This window comes from Taudactylus pleione, unplaced genomic scaffold (assembly GCF_031769625.1).
Source record: "Taudactylus pleione unplaced genomic scaffold, aTauple2 ptg000019l, whole genome shotgun sequence".
Classification (NCBI taxonomy): Eukaryota; Metazoa; Chordata; class Amphibia; order Anura; family Myobatrachidae; genus Taudactylus; species Taudactylus pleione.
This window is the reverse complement of record NW_028284421.1, coordinates 19,484,215-19,505,632: the sequence shown is the minus strand read 5'-3', so window position 1 is coordinate 19,505,632 and position 21,418 is coordinate 19,484,215. Positions and strand designations below refer to the sequence as shown.

Sequence of the window (21,418 nt, the reverse complement as noted above, 5' to 3'; positions counted from 1 at the left end):
AGAGATTGGACCATCGACCAGAAAGGGGCAATATGTGGATATGTCCACAAGACATGAAAATAGGAACCAATTTGTCCACATTATCTCCAGCAAAGGTTAGAGGTATCAGGATATATTTGATGTAAATGCTCTGGAATAAGGTACCAGTCAGTGTATACCTTATAATAGTTTTCCTTGATAGAAACACTAATTGAACATTTCGATATGTTGAGGCGAATTGCTTCCCACGTGTCTTCACCTAGAGAGGTACCTAAGTCCGATTAGTAATATCGTTCAAGGATCTCCAGGAGTGGAGTGTCCTGGATTAAGATAGAATGGTAAATTTTAGATATGATGCCTTGTCCATGGGCCTATAGATACAGTACATAGGCGTTCCATTGCCTTTGGATTTTGTAAAGAATCTGGAGAAGAAAGAGATGTAGTAATAAAGTGACGGATCTAGAAATATTGATAGAAACAAGACTGTGGTAGAAATTGTTTTTCCCATAGTTCTGAAAAAGATTGTGGAGCAAATCCACCCAGAATATGATGAAAATGGTAATGCCAGCTGCTAACCATGTGGAGACAATGTGGGGGTGAATAACCAGGAAGAAAAGAGAGATGAAACCATAAAGGCGTTTGAGGCAATGGATGATTAGACAAGGCAAACTTAGTATCAAGAGAGTCCCAAATAGAAAGAGTAAGTATAATTGAGGGGGCCGACGAGATTGAGAGAGGTCTTTGTTTCCGAGGAAGCCACGGAGGGTTAGAGGCCGAAGAGACCTTACTGAGTGCAGATTCAAGATCAACCCAAGGTTTGGTACCTTTGGGAGATTCCCAGGCAACCAATTGGCTGAGCCTAAAGGCTTGGTAACATTTGGACAATGATGAGAGACCGAGACCTCCATCTGCAGTACTCTTGAATAGCATATCTCTGCGTATGCAAGGTCTTCTATTGTTCCAAATAAATTTACCATAAAGCGTCTTAAAGAAGAGAGAACATGGGGGAGAACTGCCACAGGAAGAGCCTGGAAGAACTTTATCATTAGTGTAAAGTTTATGCAAATAAAAAAAAGACCGTCTTGCCTATAGAAACTTATGGACTTCTTTCCACAATGAGTCACTGCAGAGGAATCTGAAGGGATGCCTCTATGTCCCCTTCCCATCCTAATTGCACATGTGGTGACCTATGGCCATGCATGCACAATGGGACTCCTGGGTCATAAAACTGGAAGTCCTCACATGGGACAGCTCTTATCAGAAGAGATGTCTTGAGTGAAATTATTTATGAGTATTCATACATACGGCATTGATAAATGCCGCTATGCATGTGATAAGGGGTGGAATGTATTGCATAGAATATGCGAAACATGATACCCACCCTAAATAACAAATATGTGACAGAGCTATCCTAAAACTGATCAACCAGCCCAAGCACTACTCATCTTGGCTGGTTCCCAATATTTTATACAGTAACAGGAAGACCAAGAGTGTTGGTTCCAGTGTCCCTAATTTCTACAGACTACAGGATCTGCACCAACACTGTGGTTCTTCCCAGCTGTGTGGAAAGGGTAATGAAAGATTGGGATCCATGGTGGTAAATGTACTAAGAATCGTGTTTCACCAAGATTGTATTTCCGTGCGAGTTTTCCCTGAACTTGCAACTAAGAAATTTACTAAAGGCAATCACGAGTACAAAAACATGAACCTGCACAGAAATAGATGACCAAACAGACAAATAGAAGTAAATAAGCCATCAAACCAACACGTAAGTACTTTCCATACACAGGAATACAACTCACAGATTTACTAAGAATCATGTTTCAAACCACGAAGGAGTAGAATATAATAAATCAATAGAAGTGCCTGTGAGCTGTATGTTCTGCTGAAGCGCTGAACAGATCATTGTGATCTGTGCAGTGCTTTTGTGTGTAAACTGTAAATAAAAGGTAATAAAATAGAAAAACATTGGCATTGCCCCTCACCCCCCCAAAAAAGCATACCCAGCCCCAGACCTCTGAGCCTGTGCTGGTAGTGGAAAATTGGCTTCGGGTTCCTCCATATTTCCAATAACCAGCACCAGGCTCAGCCAGCTGGGGGGAATGACATAGCAGGGATACACACATCACGGAGCGCCCCTTGCAAAAGCATTATACAGCCACAAACTGATCACTCAAGCCCTGGGATTCCTTGGAAAATGTCACAATCGTGGGATTTAGAAGCTGTGTTCCCGGACTGGGCCTCGGACCTGTATTACTTGGCGCAGACGCTCGCTGGAGGAGACGTGGCTTGATAAAGTTTCTCCACATGAGAGGGTGCAGTGAACTGATAAGGAGTTTGAGTAATGCAGAAGTAGCGTGGTAGCTTGGAAGCCACTTGGAACGGCTGGATAGCCTTGAGTGGACATTGGTAGCGGGGAAGCTACGTGAAGCGGCTGGATAGCCATGTGAAGACATTGGTAGCTGGGAAGCTACGTGGAGTGGCTGGGTAGCCGTGTGAAAACGTTGGTAGCTGGGAAGCTACATGGGGCGGCTGGGAAGCCGGAAGGTGAATACTAATCTAGATAGCAGAAAACACCTTTGGAGCCGTGGGTAGACGTTGGTAGCTGGGTGGCTACGTGGAGCGGCTGGTTAGCCGTGGGTAGATGTTGGTAGCTGGGTGGCTACGTGGAGTGGTTGGGCAGCCGTGTAAAGACGTTGGTAGCTGGGAAGCTACGTGGAGCGGCTGGGTAGCCGTGTAGAGACATTGGTAGCTGGGAAGCTACGTGGAGCGGCTGGGTAGCCGTGTGGAGACATTGGTAGCTGGGAAGCTACGTGGAGTGGCTGAGTAGCTGTGGGAAGACGTTGGTATCTGGGAAGCTACATGGAGCGGCTGGGTAGCCATGTGAAGACATTGGTAGCTGGGAAGCTACGTGTAGCGGCTGGGTAGCCGTGTGAAAACGTTGGTAGCTGGGAAGCTACATGGGGCGGCTGGGAAGCCGGAAGGTGAATACTAATCTAGATAGCAGAAAACACCTTTGGAGCACAGTGGGAAGGCTCCAGTGGAAAGAAACTAGTTGTACTGGCAACTTGTGTCAGCATTGGGGATCCTTTTATAGTGGACGCTGGGAGCTGACAGGCTGAGAGAGAAGGAGAAGACTCCTCATTAGTGGTAGTGGAGTCACATGGGCAATCCAAGATGGCTGCGCCCATAGACCGAAGGACAGCGCTTCTTGGAAGTAGTCAGCGGGGAAGCAGCACAGCAGCGGGACCCTCCAGAGGACAACAGCGGAGACTGCCCTGAGAGAGGAGGAAGCAGCGTACAGCGCGGGAGCCGGAACACAGCGCGGGTCAGCGCCCGCAAAGGTAAGCGATGGGGTCTGATTCTGGGGTCTCCAGAGCGGCGTGTGACAGAAAATGGGGAAAGGGAAAGGTCTGACTCTCAACACTATGGTGCATGTAACCTCGTGGGTCCTGTCATTCACCAGGAAGCTCTGTATGTACAGAATATACATACAGTCCTTGCTTGCCCAAGGGATCTGGTTTTTGGTTTGTTTGTTTGCCAAGACCCCTGGATCTCTACCTGAAGAAGGGGACTGACCAGCACCATGGAGTAGGTAAGTACAGTGTGTAGTCTGTGATTGAATGCAGGTGAGTGTGTAATAAAGGGTTAACCTATTACGTGTCCATGTACTGTCTTTTTTATATATATTTTCTTCACAGGTGTGGCACATATACTGTGCCCTTACTGTCCGGGCATGGTGGCACTTGTGGTTCTCCAAGTGCTGCCATGCTGGGATAGGCTTGCTGAGACCTGTAGTCCCACTGCAAAGAACAATAATAATTACTAACTTTTGCATTAACCCTGCACTCGTTGCCACCAGGAGTGCAGGGAATAGCCCCAGGCTTCACCCCAGCCTTGGGTTATCCTTGGGAGGGGGAACACCTTTTTTTGGGGTCCCCATTTTATGAGTAATCCCAGTGCTGGGGTGACCAGTCTGGGACAAGATTATGCTTTGGCAAGGGAGACCTCATGATGTGTGTCCCACTGCTATGGCATCACCCCCCAGCTTGTTGAGCTCGGTGCTGTTTACTGGAAATATGGGGGAACCCCAAGCCATTTTTTTCCACTTCTCCAGTACCTGAAAGGCTCAGAGGTCCGGAGTGATGATGCTTTTGTGGGGGGGACCCCATGCTGATTTATTTCTGATTTTTAACACTTTCTTTACGCTGTACACTCAAAAGCATGGCACAGATCTGACTGATCTGTGAAGTGCTCAGCAGAGTCTATTGAGAAAGGGTCAAAATGACTGAATTGCACATGATACAACACGATCAGTATTGCCATCAAATCAAATTAGACAGGCAATTACGATTCTTAGTAAATAAGTGATTTTGTTTGCAAAAAACTCATGCGAATCCCAACATTGCCCAGCAAGCCCGACACAACTTCATTTTTGTTACAGTACCTCCCCCAAACGCTGACTACCTGTCACTCACTTTGCAAATAAATACTCTCCTAGACACCAATTACTAATTCATCACCACACGTGCGCAGACAGCTTTGATGTATGCGTAGTGCAGAGGTATATTAAGAGAGGAGGGGGCCCATGAGCAGTCTCCATCTGGGGCCCCCTCCTCTCCCTCTGGTGGGTGGCAGTGCAATGAGTGCAGCGCCGTAGCAGTAGACTCTGGCACTAGTCTACTGCGCATGGGCAGGTCACCGGGAAAATGGAGTGCGCATCTGCAAAACAAAGGGAAAATGGCTGCGGTGGCGAATTTCCAGGTGATTTTTACAGCGCTGAAAGCACCGACATGAGACTCTGGAGAGTTAAGTTTAAAAATATGGGTGCATGGTGTGTGGCGTGGGCCCCCGTGGACCCAGGGGCCCGTGTGCCCTGCACACCCTTCACCCATTATAGATACGCCCATGGCGCAGTGGCAAAAAAAACTCCACTGCATGGAACATCAACATTGCATTCATCTCTGAATCAGTACCATAATCATTTAGTGCCAGGGCTTTTTGCAAGCAGTTTGGGTATGATATGTCCACAGTCACAATCTCGACATTCATCATGACGACGTGAGAATGTCAACATGGTTATAATGTCGATATTCATCATGTAGACATTGATTAAATGTTGACATGTTAGAATGTCAACATAGCAAGCATCCCTGGAGGCCCAGAGGTGACTGACCTGCTCCAGATTGCTGCAGCGGCTCCAGCGACGTCTTCTGGGTCCTGGCAGTCATGTGCCTGTGACTTCTAGGTCAGACCTCTGATCCTCCGGCGTTCGGGTATTTCTCCCCTAACTGTAATCCATACCCCCAACCTTCCCTCTAGTGTCCCCCCCTCCCCTGGGAACCAAACCCTAACATCCCCCCGCAGTCTAACACTAAGGCTCCTGCTGCAGCTTAACCCTAATCTCCCCCTGCACCATAACTTAAACCAGGGCCGGCTCGAAGGGGGTCGCCACCCCATAGAGGGCGCACCTCTCCCCAACATCCCAATTTCAGTGGGACAGCACTGTCCCGCTGTTCCACCCATGAACCGAAGTGGCCCGCAGGTGGTCTGGTCGGGAGGTTGGGTACCCCCACCACCGCAGCCATGCGGAGGTGCCGGACCTCGGAGTCTGAATGGATGCTGCGCGCATGCGTGCAGCATCCATTCAGTGCCGGGAGAGGGCTGGGGGAAGCCCAGCATGTGACAAAGTGCTGGGCTCCCCACAGCCTGACGTTACACGGGAGACATGCCATGTGGGTACGCCTCCAAATAACGTCATTTAGTGGACGTGGTCTATGGTAATTAGGCCATGCCCCCATATTTGGTCACTAGACTAGAGGGGGCGACCATTATCCTGGTGACACAGGTTGATACTACCCCTGGGGCCGGCCCTGACCTTAACCCTCCTGTCCACCGCCTAACCCTAATGTCAACATTCTGACATTTCACATGTCTACATTCTGACAATGTCGACACATTGCCTGTTGACATTTTAACAATTTCAACATCATAACTGTAGAAACGGTGGCATCAACATTATGAATATCGACATTGTCATTGTTGAACTTTTGATTACATCCCATACAAGCCATCCATCATTATCTTTATACATGTTTCTTTTCTCATTGAGTAATACAATTATTTATCCATTGGAGTAGTAGAAACAAAGATGTTTTTAAGAAGATAAAGACCTAAAAAGTTTTAGGGGTCAAATCAATTAGGGTCGAGTTACCGTAGCTACGGCGTAGAAATGTAGAATCTCTCTCTGGATTCGCTGATCCTTGTACGTAGCTAAATGAGGCTCCAAACAAAAGTCAACAAGTCCAGAGCTACCATAAGCATACAGTATATAACATATAGCCACACTTACTCGAGGACGTGACATGGTTACACTTAATTAGTGCTTAAAGTTAAACTAAAGTATGCATTTATATTTGGGACTATTAAATACTATCAAAGATTTTCATACAACAGCATTCACCCAACATTTAGACATCAGGACAAAATAAGTTACACCCCTGATTCCACCACAAATGATAAAACCTGCCCATATTCGTGTAAACCCCTCCCTTTATAAGGTTTACTGCACTGAACTGTTCTAATAAATCAGGTGTCAGCAGGCAATGTACTGTCGTCATAATGTTGATATATTAACAATGAGGACATTCATAATGTCGACATCACAATGTTGACAGTTACGATATCGACATTGGTGAAATGTCAACATTGAACATGTTGGCATCTGAAGAATTTCAACATGTTTACAATGTCGACATGTAAAATATCTACATGTGAAATGCCAACATTCTGCACAGACCAGCAATGGAGAGTTAGACTTAGGCATTAGGGGGAGGGTTAGTCCTACAACTGGAAGCACCACAGGGTCCATCGGAAGCCATCCTGATGACACCACTGCACCTGGAAGACACCAATGGAGCCGCCATACCCACCATACCTGGTATGCAACCCCTAGACCACCAAGGACATTGTGTCGATATTCCAATCATGTTAACATTATGAATGTCAACATGATGAATGTCAGCAAAATATACCACACCCATTGAGAGGTTTTATTCCCTGATCCGCAGCGTGGAACTAATGACTGATATTGTACAGTGCACATAAAAAAACACAGAAATGTTGCAACTATAAGACAGAAAAAAAGTTGTTATGGTCAATGGTAATCTGCCATAAATGGATTAAATCCCTGAAAATACAGTAACTATCGCCCACTGAGATGAATTTATAACTATTTTGTGTACCTGTCTTGCAATATTTTTGATTATTTTTCATTGCAAAGTCATTTTTATAAAAATGTTTGATGTAGCACTACCAGTGGGGAGATGTGGGGAGGAGGGTAATGGGCGGCATTTTATTTGTACTGAGTGGTTGGGGCTAACTTCTGGGTCCCAGAGGCTTCAGCTTCGGGACCAGCCAGACCTGGTCATTATGAAGGGGCGGAGCCAGAGCCGCCTGTGTTTATAGTAGCTGTGACAGGTGGCTCTGAATAAACACAGCTGGCTCTGTCTCCACCCCTAACATGATGGCCAGGGAAAGCTGGTCCCAAAGCTGATGCCTCTGGGACCCAGCAGGTAGCTCCAACCTCTCTGTACACACAAATTGCCACCCGTGTCCCCCAACTGCCCATCAGTACTGCCAATAATGTTGTGCCTGCTGGGGACAGCCTGACCCTTAAATCTGCCATTGACTAAGACATGAATAGTACTTGACACTCTACTTGTGATGGTGAACATAATAAAGTATATCTCTTGTAGGTCTCCCCAAGGCAGCAGTTTTCAGTCTGGCCCGTCTTTTGTCAAGCTCCTCGTTAAGTACACTCTCTGGAATTACATGCAGGGATATAGTGTACATAACATTGCCTTTGTACCACAGCTCTGGCCTTTTGATTGGGGTTTATGGATGTATTCAGCAAGGTAAACTACCTAACTTGAACTGTTTCACTATTCATTTCTCATCATTCCGTATGCTATTTTAAACAACCACAGTTGGCCCTCCATAGAAGGATTTTGCCATGGGAGCAAAAGCAAATCACTGGCTCATCTTGCTGCATTATGAAAGCAAGAGCACAAAAAACATGTGGGCCTGGTTTGTCCAGTAGGTATTTTTTTAAACAGCAAGAGAAATACTGTACATGGAAATATTGTGGAAAAATCATTGCTCGACCACCTGCACTCCTGCATATCTCTTGCCAGGAGGAGGTCTAAATATACTGAGAACCAGGATTAGTAAATCACACTCTAGCCTTAGTGTGGGTGTGTATAAAAAATAAAAACAAGGGGTAGTGCTTATAAGTTATAGGTTTACTTTGAACATGGGGTACATGTAAAATAACTAGAGATGAGTGGGTTCGGTTTTCAGAGTTCTGAACCCACCCGAATTTAGCATAACCGTGTTGGATCCAAGCAGGCTCGGAGTTTCCCGCCTGGTCGGATCTCGAAACCGAGGCAAAAGGATAGAGTCGGAAATCTCGCGGTTCGCGAGCTTTCGTCTCTATGATCAATGTAGTATATAAGGGACCATGCGACGGATGCCATTTCACTCCAGCTGTGGAGACTGAACAGGGAGGGTGGGTAGTGTGGGGCTGAGAGAGGTGCTGGTGCTATCTGCTGTGTCCTGGGCTGGTGATTGCTGATCCATTCTGGTCTTTGGTAACGGTGCTGTCACTGTGCTATCTGCTGATCCATCTGGGCTGTCTGCTGTGTCCTGGGCTGGTGACTGCTGATCTATTCTGGTGTCTGGTCACAGTGCTGTCACTGTCACTGTGCTGTCTGCTGATCCATCTGGGCTGTCTGCTGTGTCCTGGGCTTGTACTGTGTCCATCTCTGGGCCCAAGTTCAGGACTCCAAAAAAAAAATAGTAAAAAAAATCAAAGTGTCCTTTATATTTTTCTGTGTGTGTGTTAGGCTTAACCGCAGTATCGCACAAGATTCAGCCCAACTCCAGTCGTGCTAAAATAAAAAAAATCAGAGGGTCTTTTATATTTTTCTGTGTGTGCGTGCGTGTTAGACTTAACCGCAGTATCGCACAAGATCCAGCCCAACTCCAGTCGCGCTAAAAACAAAAAAAATTAATCAATCAAAGTGTCTTTTATATTTTTCCGTGTGTGCGTGCGTGTTAGGCTTAACCGCAGTACCGCACAAGATCCAGCTCAACTCCAGTCGTGCTAAAAACAAAAAAATTAAATCAATCAAAGTGTCTTTTATAATTTTCTGTGTGTGTGTGTGAGTGCCGTGCATGTTAGGCTTAACCGCAGTACCGCACAAGATCCAGCCCAACTCCAGTCATGCAAAAACAAAAAAAAATCAATCAAAGTGTCTTTTATATTTTTCCATGTATGCGTGCGTGTTAGGCTTAACCGCAATACCGCACAAGATCCAGCCAAACTCCAGTCGTGCTAAAAACAAAAAAAATCAAAGTGTCTTTTATATTTTTCTGTGTTTGTGTGCACGTGCATGTTAGGCTTAACCGCAGTACCGCACAAGATCCAGCCAGCAACGCAAGTTGCAACCTCTTGCTGCCCGACTCCAGTCGTGATCAATCGTTGCTCTGGAGCCAAGTTCTTTTGGAGCTGACAAAAAAATAAAAATCATCATTTGTCTTTTTTTCTAATATTTTTGTGTGTGCGCAAGACTGCACGTGTGTGAATTTTGTAACCGCACCTTGGCTACACTATTGGTGATTGTGACACTGCTTCAAGACTGCAGAAAATATGGAGGGCTGTCACATGACAGGAGAGCAAGACCAAGAACTGCATGTTGTAGGTGCCGTCAAATTCCTCGTCCTCTATGAAGGCCCATGCCCCAGGACTTAAGTCACACCATCGATATGGTAAAGCAAGTTTTACTGAAGTTATGAAAAAAAAATTGAAAGGATATTTTCCTTTTGATAAACACAAAATTGGCAATATGCCATTCACTACATGAAGTGTACTACTTGTAGTAGTGGTGGTGGTGGTCCAATTAAGAATGTGAAAGTTGTTAAGACAGCTCCAGAAAAACCAACTGTGTGCCCTGAGAAATCGAAATCACAAATCCCCGAGGAGAGTGCAAGTGTGTCCGCGGTTGCCATGTGTGAGCCCGACCTAAATACTAGTGTACTGGAGGATCCACCAAGTTCCAACATTTGTGTGCCCTCTGTAAATGTGGGGAAGGGCAGTCAACATCTTGCACATGTAGCCATCGAGGATGTTTCTGTGGAATTGCACATGGAGGAGGAGGATATTTTGGTAGTTGAAGGCACTAAGGATGATGAGGACGTTGATGATGAAGATGTTGGTGATGAGGTTGTTGATGCCGAGGATGTCCTTTGTGTAAGTAAGGCAACAGCTGTTGCCCATGGTTTGAAGAAGCCAAAGCCCATTGTTTTCATGCCGGGACAAAAGACAAAAAAATCAACTTCTCACGTGTGGAATTATTTCCATCCCGATCCGGACAACAGTTGTCAAGCCATATGTGCCTGTTGCCATGCAAGAGTGAGTAGAGGGAGGGGCCTAAACCAAATAGAAACCTCCTCCTTGTTACATCACTTGGAGCGCATTAATCAAATATCAAAGTGTACGTCGCCAAGTTCCAAAACTCAAAACATAACAAGTCCAGTGTCACCTACCTGCTCCCTCTCTGTGAGATCCAAGTGCCTTCGATCTCCAACACCAACACCTGCATCATCAACATCCTCATTCGTCATCGGAAGTAGTCCTGCTGCATCCAATGTTGGTATTCAAAGCATGATTGACTCCTCTCCTATCTGTGATTCCTCAGAAGGATCCTTGATGACTACGCCTGTTGCTGCTGCTGCTGTCAGTGGATCTTCATCCCAGAAGGGGACCAGGCAGAAGACTACTTGTAGCGTATTCTCCAAAAAAACAATTAACTCAAACAATCGTTTGCAAGGGCAAACAAGTATGACAGCAATATATTTTGCACAGCAGATTACCGACGCCATAACAGCTATGCTGGTATTAGATGTGCGTCCAGTATCCGCCATTACTGCAGTGGGTTTTCAACAGTTATTTCAGGTCCTATGTCCTCGCTACCAGATCCCTTCTAGATTCCATTTCGCTAGAAGAGCAATTCCAAATCTGTACAAGGACATTAAAAAAACTTTATTAATGTCCTCAGAAATGCCGTTGTACCCACTGTTCACTTGACCACTGATATGTGGACAAGTGGGACAGGGCAAACTAAGGATTACATGACTGTGACAGCCCACTGGGTAGGTGTATTGCCTACAACAGCAATAGCAGCAGCAACATCTCCCAAAAGACAGCTGATACAGAGGCAGGCTACTCTTTGTATAACTGGTTTCACTAAGAGGCATACAGCTGAGAACCTCTTAGAAAAACTCAGGGAAATCATTGCTAAATGGCTTACCCAACTTGGACTCTATTCGGGATTTGTGATTTCGGACAATGCCATCATTATTGTTAGAGCATTACATGTCGGCGAATTCCAACACGTCCCATGTTTTGCTCACACAATTAATTTGATGGTGCATCGTTTTTTAAAAAATGACACGGTCGTACAGGAGATGCTCTCGGTGGCGCGCAAAATACCTGGACATTTTAGACATTCAGCAACCGCTTGTCGAAGATTGCATAACCAGCAGGTACTGTTAAATTTGTCCTTCCATCAGCTGAAGCAAGAGGTAGTAACTTGGTGAAATTCTATCCTCTATGTGCTTCAGCGGATGGAGGAACAGCAAAAGGCCATCCAGGCCTATACAACAGACTATGACATAGGCCATGGAGGGGGAATGCACCTTACTCAAGCGCAGTGGAGAATAATTTCCATGTTGTGCAAGGTTCTCCAACCCTTTGAACTTGCCACATGTGAAGTTAGTTCAGACACTGCCAACTTGAGGACTATTCCCTCTTGCACCTTTTTCCTTTCCATTATGTGCTGTTTGGGGCATTGCTGCCTGACATTTTAAATTAATATTATGGTTGGTTTAGGAAGAGATTTATTTTTGAATTAATTTATGATCAATTTAACAGCCAGGGGCTGCACCCAATGAATTGTTTTTTAAAATTTAATTTATGATCAATTTTACACCTGGCTGTCATTGTCATTGGCGTAGCTGCGCTCCATCTGTCAAGGGGCTGCTGCTCAAAATAATAAATAATCAATTTTTTTGTGAGCGTTTCAACCACACCTGTCTTTGGCATAGCTGCGCAGGGGTGCTGTGCTGCGTTCTGTCAAGGGGCAATGAATGCATAAATATTGCAATGAAAACTTTTTATTAAGTTATTGGGTTACAAAAAGTTTTTTTTTTTACTCTTAAACATAGCAGAAATGTTATCCTAACAGCTTATAAAGTTATATGCTCTAAAAAACTAAAGCCTATATTTGTAAAAAACTAAAGCCTAATTCTGCCAAAAGAGAGACTGACACCACGGCTAAACATAAGAGTCACCTTCTGGATGTGAATTGTCTCATTTACATGGGAAAAACCCAACCCTCAGATGAGATGGATCTCAGCCAGTGGACAACATTGAAATCACCATTAAAAAGTCACAATGGAAGACTACAATGTGGAAAATCTTTTTTCACAGTCAGGAGAGGCCTCGAAGAACATGAAAAAAGATGCTCTAGGTGCTGAACTTCAAGGGATTTCTCCATCATGTTCTGCAGTGTGGAAAGGTTTCATTCACATGTTTACTATAAAGCAGTTCAAAGTTACAGCCTTCAAAGTGTCTGGCTATAACACCCACCTTTGCCAGGAATTACCAAAGATTATTACAAGCAAAGGATTCATCTGTCCAGAATCTGTCTGGGAATTCATGGATCACATTTGGCCTGAATGCACTAAGACATCCAGTGATTCTGTCACTGTGTTCTGTAGCTGACTTTATTCAAGTATTTAGTTCAACTACTCTTTTCAAGTATTATTTAAACTCCGGTGTTCAAGTAGTCACTTCATCTCTTGTGTTAAGATATTCATGCCAATATAGTCCCGGTCTTTCTGCTACTCCCAGGTACCTGTCCAAAGGGCCAAGACTTTGGAGGGGTCACTGGTGAAAACCATCAAGTGGGTTAAACTCTGCACCTCTGTGCAGACCTAGTCAAACCTGGGTTTGGGCGCAATAGGGAGACCTAGTCATTGGCACTCGTTGTTCCCTAGCCACCCTAACCCCCTGGCTTTTACCCTGACCTAAGGATTTTCCATACGGATCGTGACAGTTTGAACAGCCAATATGCAAGTCACCGGGTTCCAGGGTGAAGCAAGTTTTCAAGATCTACTCCTTCGTGTGACTGCACAAGAAACAGCTCAGCAACTCATGGATTTACAGTTACAAGAATTTGTTTCTCAATTAAGTTCCATTCTTCTGTTATTGCCACATCATCTCGCCTCATTTCAAGTTCCGTCCAAAAATTCTTCTGGGTCCCTTCCTCCTGAGCCAAGTTTCCAAGATATTTCTACTCTGACTGCAGACTTCCTTTCTAATTGTACAACTTCAAGAATTCCTCCCTAAATTTTTCCAAATATATCCCAAGCTATCTAGTTCCATACCTGTTTCAACTGAGCAACCTGTGCCTCCTCTCTTATGAAGAAAAGTAAGACATCATAGTTTCCTACACCCGAAGCTTACTGAGGCAGAAAGACAGCAACGCTGGTAACTTTTTCTTTGTTTATATTGTGGAAAGGTGGATCACTTCATTAAGGACTGTCCCCTTAGTCAACCCAGTAAGTATAATTACAGTAAGACTTCCTATGACAACACTCTTGGTTCCAGCCCGCAGTCTTCTGCAGCTTCCCTAACTTCTGTTCTGGGCAAGGAGGCGATGTCGTCTTCACAGGTTCGAATTTACGATTGGTGTCCTGTAACAAGACACTTCCACTCATCTTGGGAAGTTAGGCAGAATATTCCAACCGCCAAAAGTTAGCATATCTCCTCCAGTCTGTTCTGGTTTCAGTCTGGGTAAAGCTTCTCCTAGTTCCGACTCCGGTGATGATTATGCTTCTCTCACTTTCTTTATGACGTAAGTTTCTTTAATCATGGGATAAGAATTTGATTTAAAAGTTTTGAAGGAGACATCTGAGCTGACATCTTCTGAGGGCAAATCCATTCAGCTAACTCCAGGAAACATTCCTGTGTCCTCACCATCAGAGGTGGATTTTAGTTGCTTACCCCAGGAGGGGTCTTCTGGTGTTATACCCCAGGAGGGGTTTTTAGGTGTCATACCCCAGGAGGGGGTCTCCAGTTTCTCACATCCACAGGGGGTTTTAAGTCTCGTACCCCAGCAGGGGATTTCAAGTCTCATTCCTCAGGAGGGGGTCTCTGTTTCAAGTTTCTCAACCCAGAATGGGGTCTCAAGCCTCACACCACAAGAGGGGGTTTCAAGTTTCATACCCAAAGAGTGGGCTACAAGTTTCACGCCCCAGAATGGGGTCTCCATTTCGAGTTTCATACCCCAGGAGGGGATTTCAATTCTTTCACCCAAGGAGAGGGTCTCAAGTTTTTCAACCCACTTGAGAGTTTCAAGTCTCTCTCCCCAAGGGGGAGATTCAAGTGCCATACCCCAAGAGGGGTTTTTAAGTGTCCAACCCCAGGTGGGGGATCCAAGTGCCATTCCCCAGATGGTGATTTCAAGTGCTATTCCCCAGGAGAGGTTTTCAAGTTTCACACCCCAAGAAGGGGTTACAAGTTTCACGCACCAGGCGAGGGCCTTCGTTTTGAGTTTCATGCCCCAGGAGGGGGCCTTCGTTTTCAGTTTCATACCCCAGGAGGGGTTTACAAGTGTTTTATCCCAGGAGGGGGTTCCAAGTGCCATTCCCCAGGAGGGGATTTCAAGTGTCATGCCCCAAGAGGGGGGTTTCAAGTGATATACCCCAGGATGGGATTCCAAGTGCCATGCCCCAGGAGGGGGGTTCCAAGTGTTATACTTCAGGCAAAATCTTCAGGTGTTATACCCCAGGATGGGGTTCCAAGTGTTATTTTTCAGGAGAAGTCTTCAAGTGTCTCTCCCCAGAATGGGGTTTCAATTGTTATACACCAAGAAGGGGTTTCAAGTCTCATACTGCAGGAGGGGGTTATAAGTTTCTTACCTTAACAGGCAGTTTCAAGTCTCTCTCCCCAAGAGGGAGAATCAAGTGCCATACCCCTGGAGGGGTTTTCAAGTGTCTTGCTCCAGGAGGGGATTCCAATTGTTATTCATCAGGAAAAGTATTCAAGTATCTCTCCCCAGAAAGGGGTTTGAAGTGCTATACCCCAGGAGGAGTCTTCAAGTATTTTACTTCAGAAGAAGTGTTCAGGTGTTATACCCCAACAAAGGGTTTCTAGTGTTATGGTAAATAAATAAATAAAATAATAAAAACCAAAAAATATGTAGTGAAGTGTATGCAGATAAAAATATATACTTAAAACTCACATGCAAAAATATACAGATACCTAAAAATCAACATGTACCACATATATAAGCACTACAAAGAATTGTAGCTAAATTAAGTATAACATCATTCAGTGCCACTCAGTGGAATTAAACATAAAAGAAAAAAAACAGATGGTTAAAAATACTACAACATCAAAGTATTCTAATTTTATATATATTTTTTATCCTTCTTTGTTGTTAGGAAAAGTGCATACAGCACTATTTTTAATATATCTGCAACAGTGTCCTTAGTGGAGATATGATAGTAGGTATGTTGCTTTTGGACAGCTGTCCCAATAGTTCCAATATTTAAGTCTGACTCCAGGAACAGAAAGCTGCTGTTCAACTTCACTGTTCCAGTGTCTGTGATTCTTACCAGTGTAGCTCTGTGTTATTCCCTGCAGAATGTTGCTTCAGCCTACTCACAGTTCTCCAGTGTTTTCTGCATTAGCTTCCATGCTAATTTTCAGTCTGAGACTTGAGCTCTCTCAGTTTTCCAGTCTTTTATGTTACTTTTACTGTGTATTTTGTAGTGTGCTTCTCAGCCTCTATTACAGCTTTTCTGTGGTACTGAGGTGTCAGGTTTCCTGCTAATTACTATTTAGCTTTCAGCTGGACCTCTACCAAATCACAGTACATGCATGTGTCCACATTTCTATGAGTTTCTCTGTGCAAATCTACACCAGGATCTCTACATTCTCAAGTTAATTTCCAGTGTTCAAGTATTCCGTTCATCACCAGTGTTCAAGTATTCCATTAATCACCAATGTTCAAGTATTCTGCTCATCAACAGTGTTCAAGTATTCCGTTCATCACCAGTGTTCAAGTATTCTCGATTTCATCTCCAGTGTTCAAGTATTCCATTCATCACCAGTGTTCAAGTAGTATTCCGTTCATCACCAGTATTGAATTATTCCATTCTTCACCAGTGTTCAAGTATTCCATTCTTCACCAGTGTTCAAGTATTTAGTTCATCACCAGTGTTCAAGTATTCAGTTCATCACCAGTGTTCAAGTATTCAGTTCATCACCAGTGTTCAAGTATTTAGTTCATCACCAGTGTTCAAGTACTTAGTTCAACTCCTGTTTTCAAGTATTATCTAAACTCTGGTGTTCAAGTAGTCACTTCATCTCTTGTGTTAAGATATTCATGCTAATATAGTCCCGTTCTTTCTTCTACTCCCAGGTACCTGTCCAGAGGGCCACGACCTACCTATTTGGTACAGCAAAACCCAAATCCCAATTGGAGGGGGTCACTGGTGAAGACCACCAAGTTGGTTAGACTCCGTGCTTCTGGGCAGGTCTAGCCAAAACTGAGTTTGGCCGAAATAGGAAGACCTAGTCATTGGCACTCACTTAGTTGTTCCCTAGCCACCCTAACTGCCTGGCTTTTACCCTCACCTGAGGATTTCCCATACAGATCGTGAAAGAACTACTGTGTGGTGTAATATGAATAAGGGGCACTACTGTGTGGCATAATGTAAATGGGGCACTATTGTGTGGCATGTGAATTTTGGGCACAATTTGGGGCATAATATGGTCTGCCTTCCAAAATTAAAATGTGCTCCCCTCAGTGGTCAGCACTCTGCCCAACAAATGAACACTACTGTAAATAGAATATTTGGTTCAATACATATAACATCATAAATCAACAACATTCACTTATTTCAGTAAGTCCTGCACTAAAATGTATGAATCCAATAATACTGAAATTCAGTTGAAATATTGTTTGTTCACAGGAGCCACCTGTGCAATAAGAAACAAATTCTCAGCTAGTCAGTTCTGGGATGACTGCAGAAAATACAAAGTAACAACTTTCCTGTACATTGGGGAGATACTCAGATATCTATGTAATACTCCTAAGGTATGGATAATATTATCTTTTGAATTATTATTTTATTATAAGAATATTAAGTGTAATTTATGAAATAACAGAACATGCGCAAAACCAACTGATTTAAGCAATCTGCAAAGATTTCGCATGTGAAAATGGCAACATCTGCTAAGGATCAGGCAAGACAAATACAAATACATTTGCTTTTTTACGTACTCATTTAAAAATTAGATTGTGACTGTGAATAAATAGTCGCTGCAAGGGACTACGGTAATGTACCTTGACTCATGCAGCGTGCGACTCAGACATTGCGGAGACGGACGATAATCTCTCAACTGTGCAAACATTGGCATAGCATACAAGTTTGAATCAGGCCCTTATTGTGCACATCCTCCGTGATTGGGGGAAACAATTATTAGCCTATACTTTCAGTAGGCTTAAATAACTAAAAATATATAGGTAGTGGCGCTTCATTTAACAACTGTGGGGCCGATTCAGAGATGGACACTATTCCAATGTTTTCGCAAATGGCCAATGTTCTTTGTACTGCACATGGGTCCCGTTGGTCTTGCGATGGCGGTCACAGAGTGGATTTATTTGTAAAGTGATTGACAGACATGAATCCTTTTGGGCAGCAATAGGGTGGGTAGCAATTAAAACGCAAGCATGTTGCGACCATTTCAGGGGAGGTGTCACGGGATGTAGTTACTATACCGACATGTGGCATCCTGGCTGAAGAAATCCCAACACCGGAATGCCACTACCCCAGGGGCATATCTATAATGGGTGCAGGGTGGGTGGTGTACACAAGCCCCCGGCTCCAGGGGGGGCCCACACCGCACACTCTGCACCCATATTACTTAAAACTTACCTATCCAAGGTCCCACGCCTCTGTCGGCAGCCATTTTTCTGGCATTTTGCACATGCGCAGTAGACTCCAGGCACACTCTTGTGCCCAGAGTCTGCTAATGCTCTGGTGGCTGGCCAGCTGCGTTAGTCGACTGTCGGCTGCCGGGAAAAGAGGAGTGGGCCCCGGACGGGGAATGCACACGGTCCCCCTCCTCTCTAAAGACGCCTCTGCACACCCAAGCTCCAAGACCGGTGGCGGAATACAGACAGTGGGTGACATTCTGATGCCAGAATGCCGACTGCATATTTTTCGCATGGCCTCTGCGTACAAAGATGGTATCTTACGAGCGCACGGCCTCGGAACTCATCTCACTGCAAGGTCCTGTATCCTCGCACGGGGTAGCCGGGGAGGGAAACTTGCCTTGGAGTATAACTGCTGAATGGCGTAGAAGAGAAAGGAAGTTCTGAATGTGGGGAACAAATCAGCATCTAAATGTGTGCAGAGACACATTTCGCAATATCATCAGAGGTCAGTCTCCTATTTATATCTGTAATTGTTTTGTAATCTTTTAATGTCATTTTTTTGCTCCCAGTTATTTTATTTATACACATAAGACACAGTTGCCCGACACCTGGGGGCTGTTCCACGCGACAGAAGCCACAGTGTATGAGGATACATCTGTACCTCTACATATCTATTGGTATGGGTTGCTTCCTTACGCCTGCAAAACCAGCTACTAGCTTCTGGTGAATTGAGGGGCTACAGCCTATACTGGAAAATGTAACAATGCTGACTTCACTGTGGGTATTTCAAATGTGCACTTTACTATATCAGTGTCTTCATATAGATGTTAATGTTTTTACCAGTATGTCTGCCATCTTTTTGCTCCATATCGAAATCATACTTTTTAAATCACAATTTAATCCAATCTGCACCATTTCTCCATTTTTTAGAAGGACAATGACAAAGATCACTGTGTGCGTATTGCTGTGGGAAATGGGCTCCGATTGGATGTCTGGAAAGAGTTTATCCATCGTTTTGGTGATATCAAACTATATGAATTTTATACTGCAACAGAATCAAATACTTTCTTCTTCAACTACACTAGAAAAGAAGGAGCAATTGGCAGATGTAATATGTTCATGAAGGTATACAATACTGCACAACGACTGATTCATAATTTGACATGTTGGAACAAGAATTGTTGTGTTACTAGACAACAAAAAGCTGTGTGATTCCATTATCAGTGCTTTATATTTATGGCCTCTTATATTACGCTATGAGATTGATCCTCATTATATCCTACTGACCCATCATCTACTACACACAGTCCTTATAGCAGCCTTGTACTTATCATCTTGCTTGAGAGATAGTCTAATATTCTCTGAAGTAAGTGTCAACTGGAGGAAGTTAATTACATTTCCTCAAATAGTATTATTGATTGTAATGGTTCTTAGAAATAAATAAAAAGTGTACTCCCCTGTTTATCCAGTTTTTCTTAATTCACAAGATGGGTTCATAACATAAAAGAGAAAAAAACACAACAACCAATTGTGTAACCTTGTTTACATATTATGTTGTACAATATCCAATATAAAGTACATAATCATATGGCTATAATGATATTAGTCCCCCGACCTAAAAAGCCGAAGGTTATTGGGGTTGTCCCCTACACATAACACTCACAGCTGTATACTGAATTTTATGTATATAATGTTCTCAATACCACAGCCTGCACCAACCAGAGCCGGCCCTAGCTAATTTGATGCCCTAGGCAAAATTTGGACTGGTGCCCCGTAGCATATAATGCCACCACCAATCTTATTGTTTATACGCGGATGCCAAAAATAACACATTGGTTTATAACTTTTTATTGTTAAAGAAACATGTGCTAAAGCACAAATTATAGTATAAATACACAGGTACCAATCAGCAATATAAATACCAGCCAAACTATACTATATAAATAAAAGAATTGTGCAAACATCAATCAAAATGTTAAACAAAATTAGTGCAAAATTTGAGTAAAATACTTAATGCTGATTACATGTGTTGGTTTACAGCCGAACTCGCCTTGACTTTCTTGCAGCAAAGTCATCTATCACATCATCATATGATAGTTGTTGTGAGACAACATGATTTACACTTATGATGGCAAGTCCACTGAACCACTCTTGCTCCATGGTCGATCTCAGATAGCTTTTAATAAGTTTGAGCTCAGAGAAGCTACGTTCAGCAGCAGCCACTGTAACAGGAAGAGTGGCAGAGATCCTAAGTGCTACCCACATATTAGGATACATTTCTGTTAAATTTTTATTTTGCAGGAAAGTCAGGAGTTCCAAATTCAACATATTTTGTGATGGAAAATTAGGGAAATTTTGCATTTCTACTGCAAGTTCCGTGCCATCAATATCTGGTTGCCCATCAAGTGTTAAAGCAATGCTCAATACTTGACATTGCTCTAACAACTCTGTTTTGGATAAATTGGAAAAGTTTACAAGCAATCCAAATTTTTTATTAACTGTCCCCAAGGTCTGGAATCTCTCATCAAGTGAAGAGAAGGTTGCATCCACTAAGATATTAAAAAAAGTGGTTTCCATTTTCCTTAGCACATTAACAATAGGCTCATCTGGAGCCTCATAACTAAAGTGCCTTTTAGTTGTTTTCAACCGATTTTGTTTAAGTATTGCCTCCATGTTCATTTCGTCACATTTCCTTTGCAACTGTCTGGGTATCAGAAAATCCTGTGTTTCTATAGCAGGTAAGGGAATCTCTGGTCTTCTGCAGCAAGTTGACAGACAAATCTTGCTGCTTGGAGGTTGACTGCATTAGTTTACTCGCATGTTGGATCTTGTTGAGAATGTCATACAATATCAGAGAGCAACTATAAAACCAATATGATCCAATCTCCTCAGTCAAAGACTGGGCTTCAACTTTCACCACAGGGTCTGTAGTAGTCTCCCTTACTTCCAGAAGAGCCTCTTTGACTTGCTCAGCCTGGTACCTTACTGCCTCAATGTTTTTAATCCTGCTTTCCCACCTGGTGTCTGACCATGATTTCAGGGTGATTTTGACATGTTTCAGCAGAATAGCCCATCTATGCTTGGATGCTGAGAAGAGTGTAAATATCTTCATTAAGTATCCAATTGCATCTACTGAGGTCTTAGCAGCATCAGCTACCACCAGATTTAAAGTATGGGCACCACATGGGACAAAAAGGCCCTTGAATTCTGCTGAAGCAACCTAGCCTGAACACCTTTATTCTTTCCCTTCATGTTGGCACCATTGTCATAGGATTGACCTCTGCAGTTCTGAAAGGGAATATTAAGCTCCTCCAGCTTTTTGAGGATGAGGGATGATAAACCATCTCCTGTTGACGCCTCTG

General features: G+C 43.7%; 1 protein-coding gene across 1 annotated transcript in view; it reads left to right on the top strand.

Annotated features, from left to right (window-relative positions):
• Positions 1-21,418, top strand: part of LOC148540387 (long-chain fatty acid transport protein 2-like) — a 102,678-nt gene that overhangs the window by 35,685 nt on the left and 45,575 nt on the right. Inside the window, exons 3-5 of the mRNA XM_088443614.1 lie at positions 7,737-7,895; positions 17,089-17,213; positions 18,987-19,181. Coding sequence (XP_088299740.1) covers positions 7,737-7,895; positions 17,089-17,213; positions 18,987-19,181 — 479 coding nt within the window. The remainder of the gene's footprint in view (positions 1-7,736; positions 7,896-17,088; positions 17,214-18,986; positions 19,182-21,418) is intronic.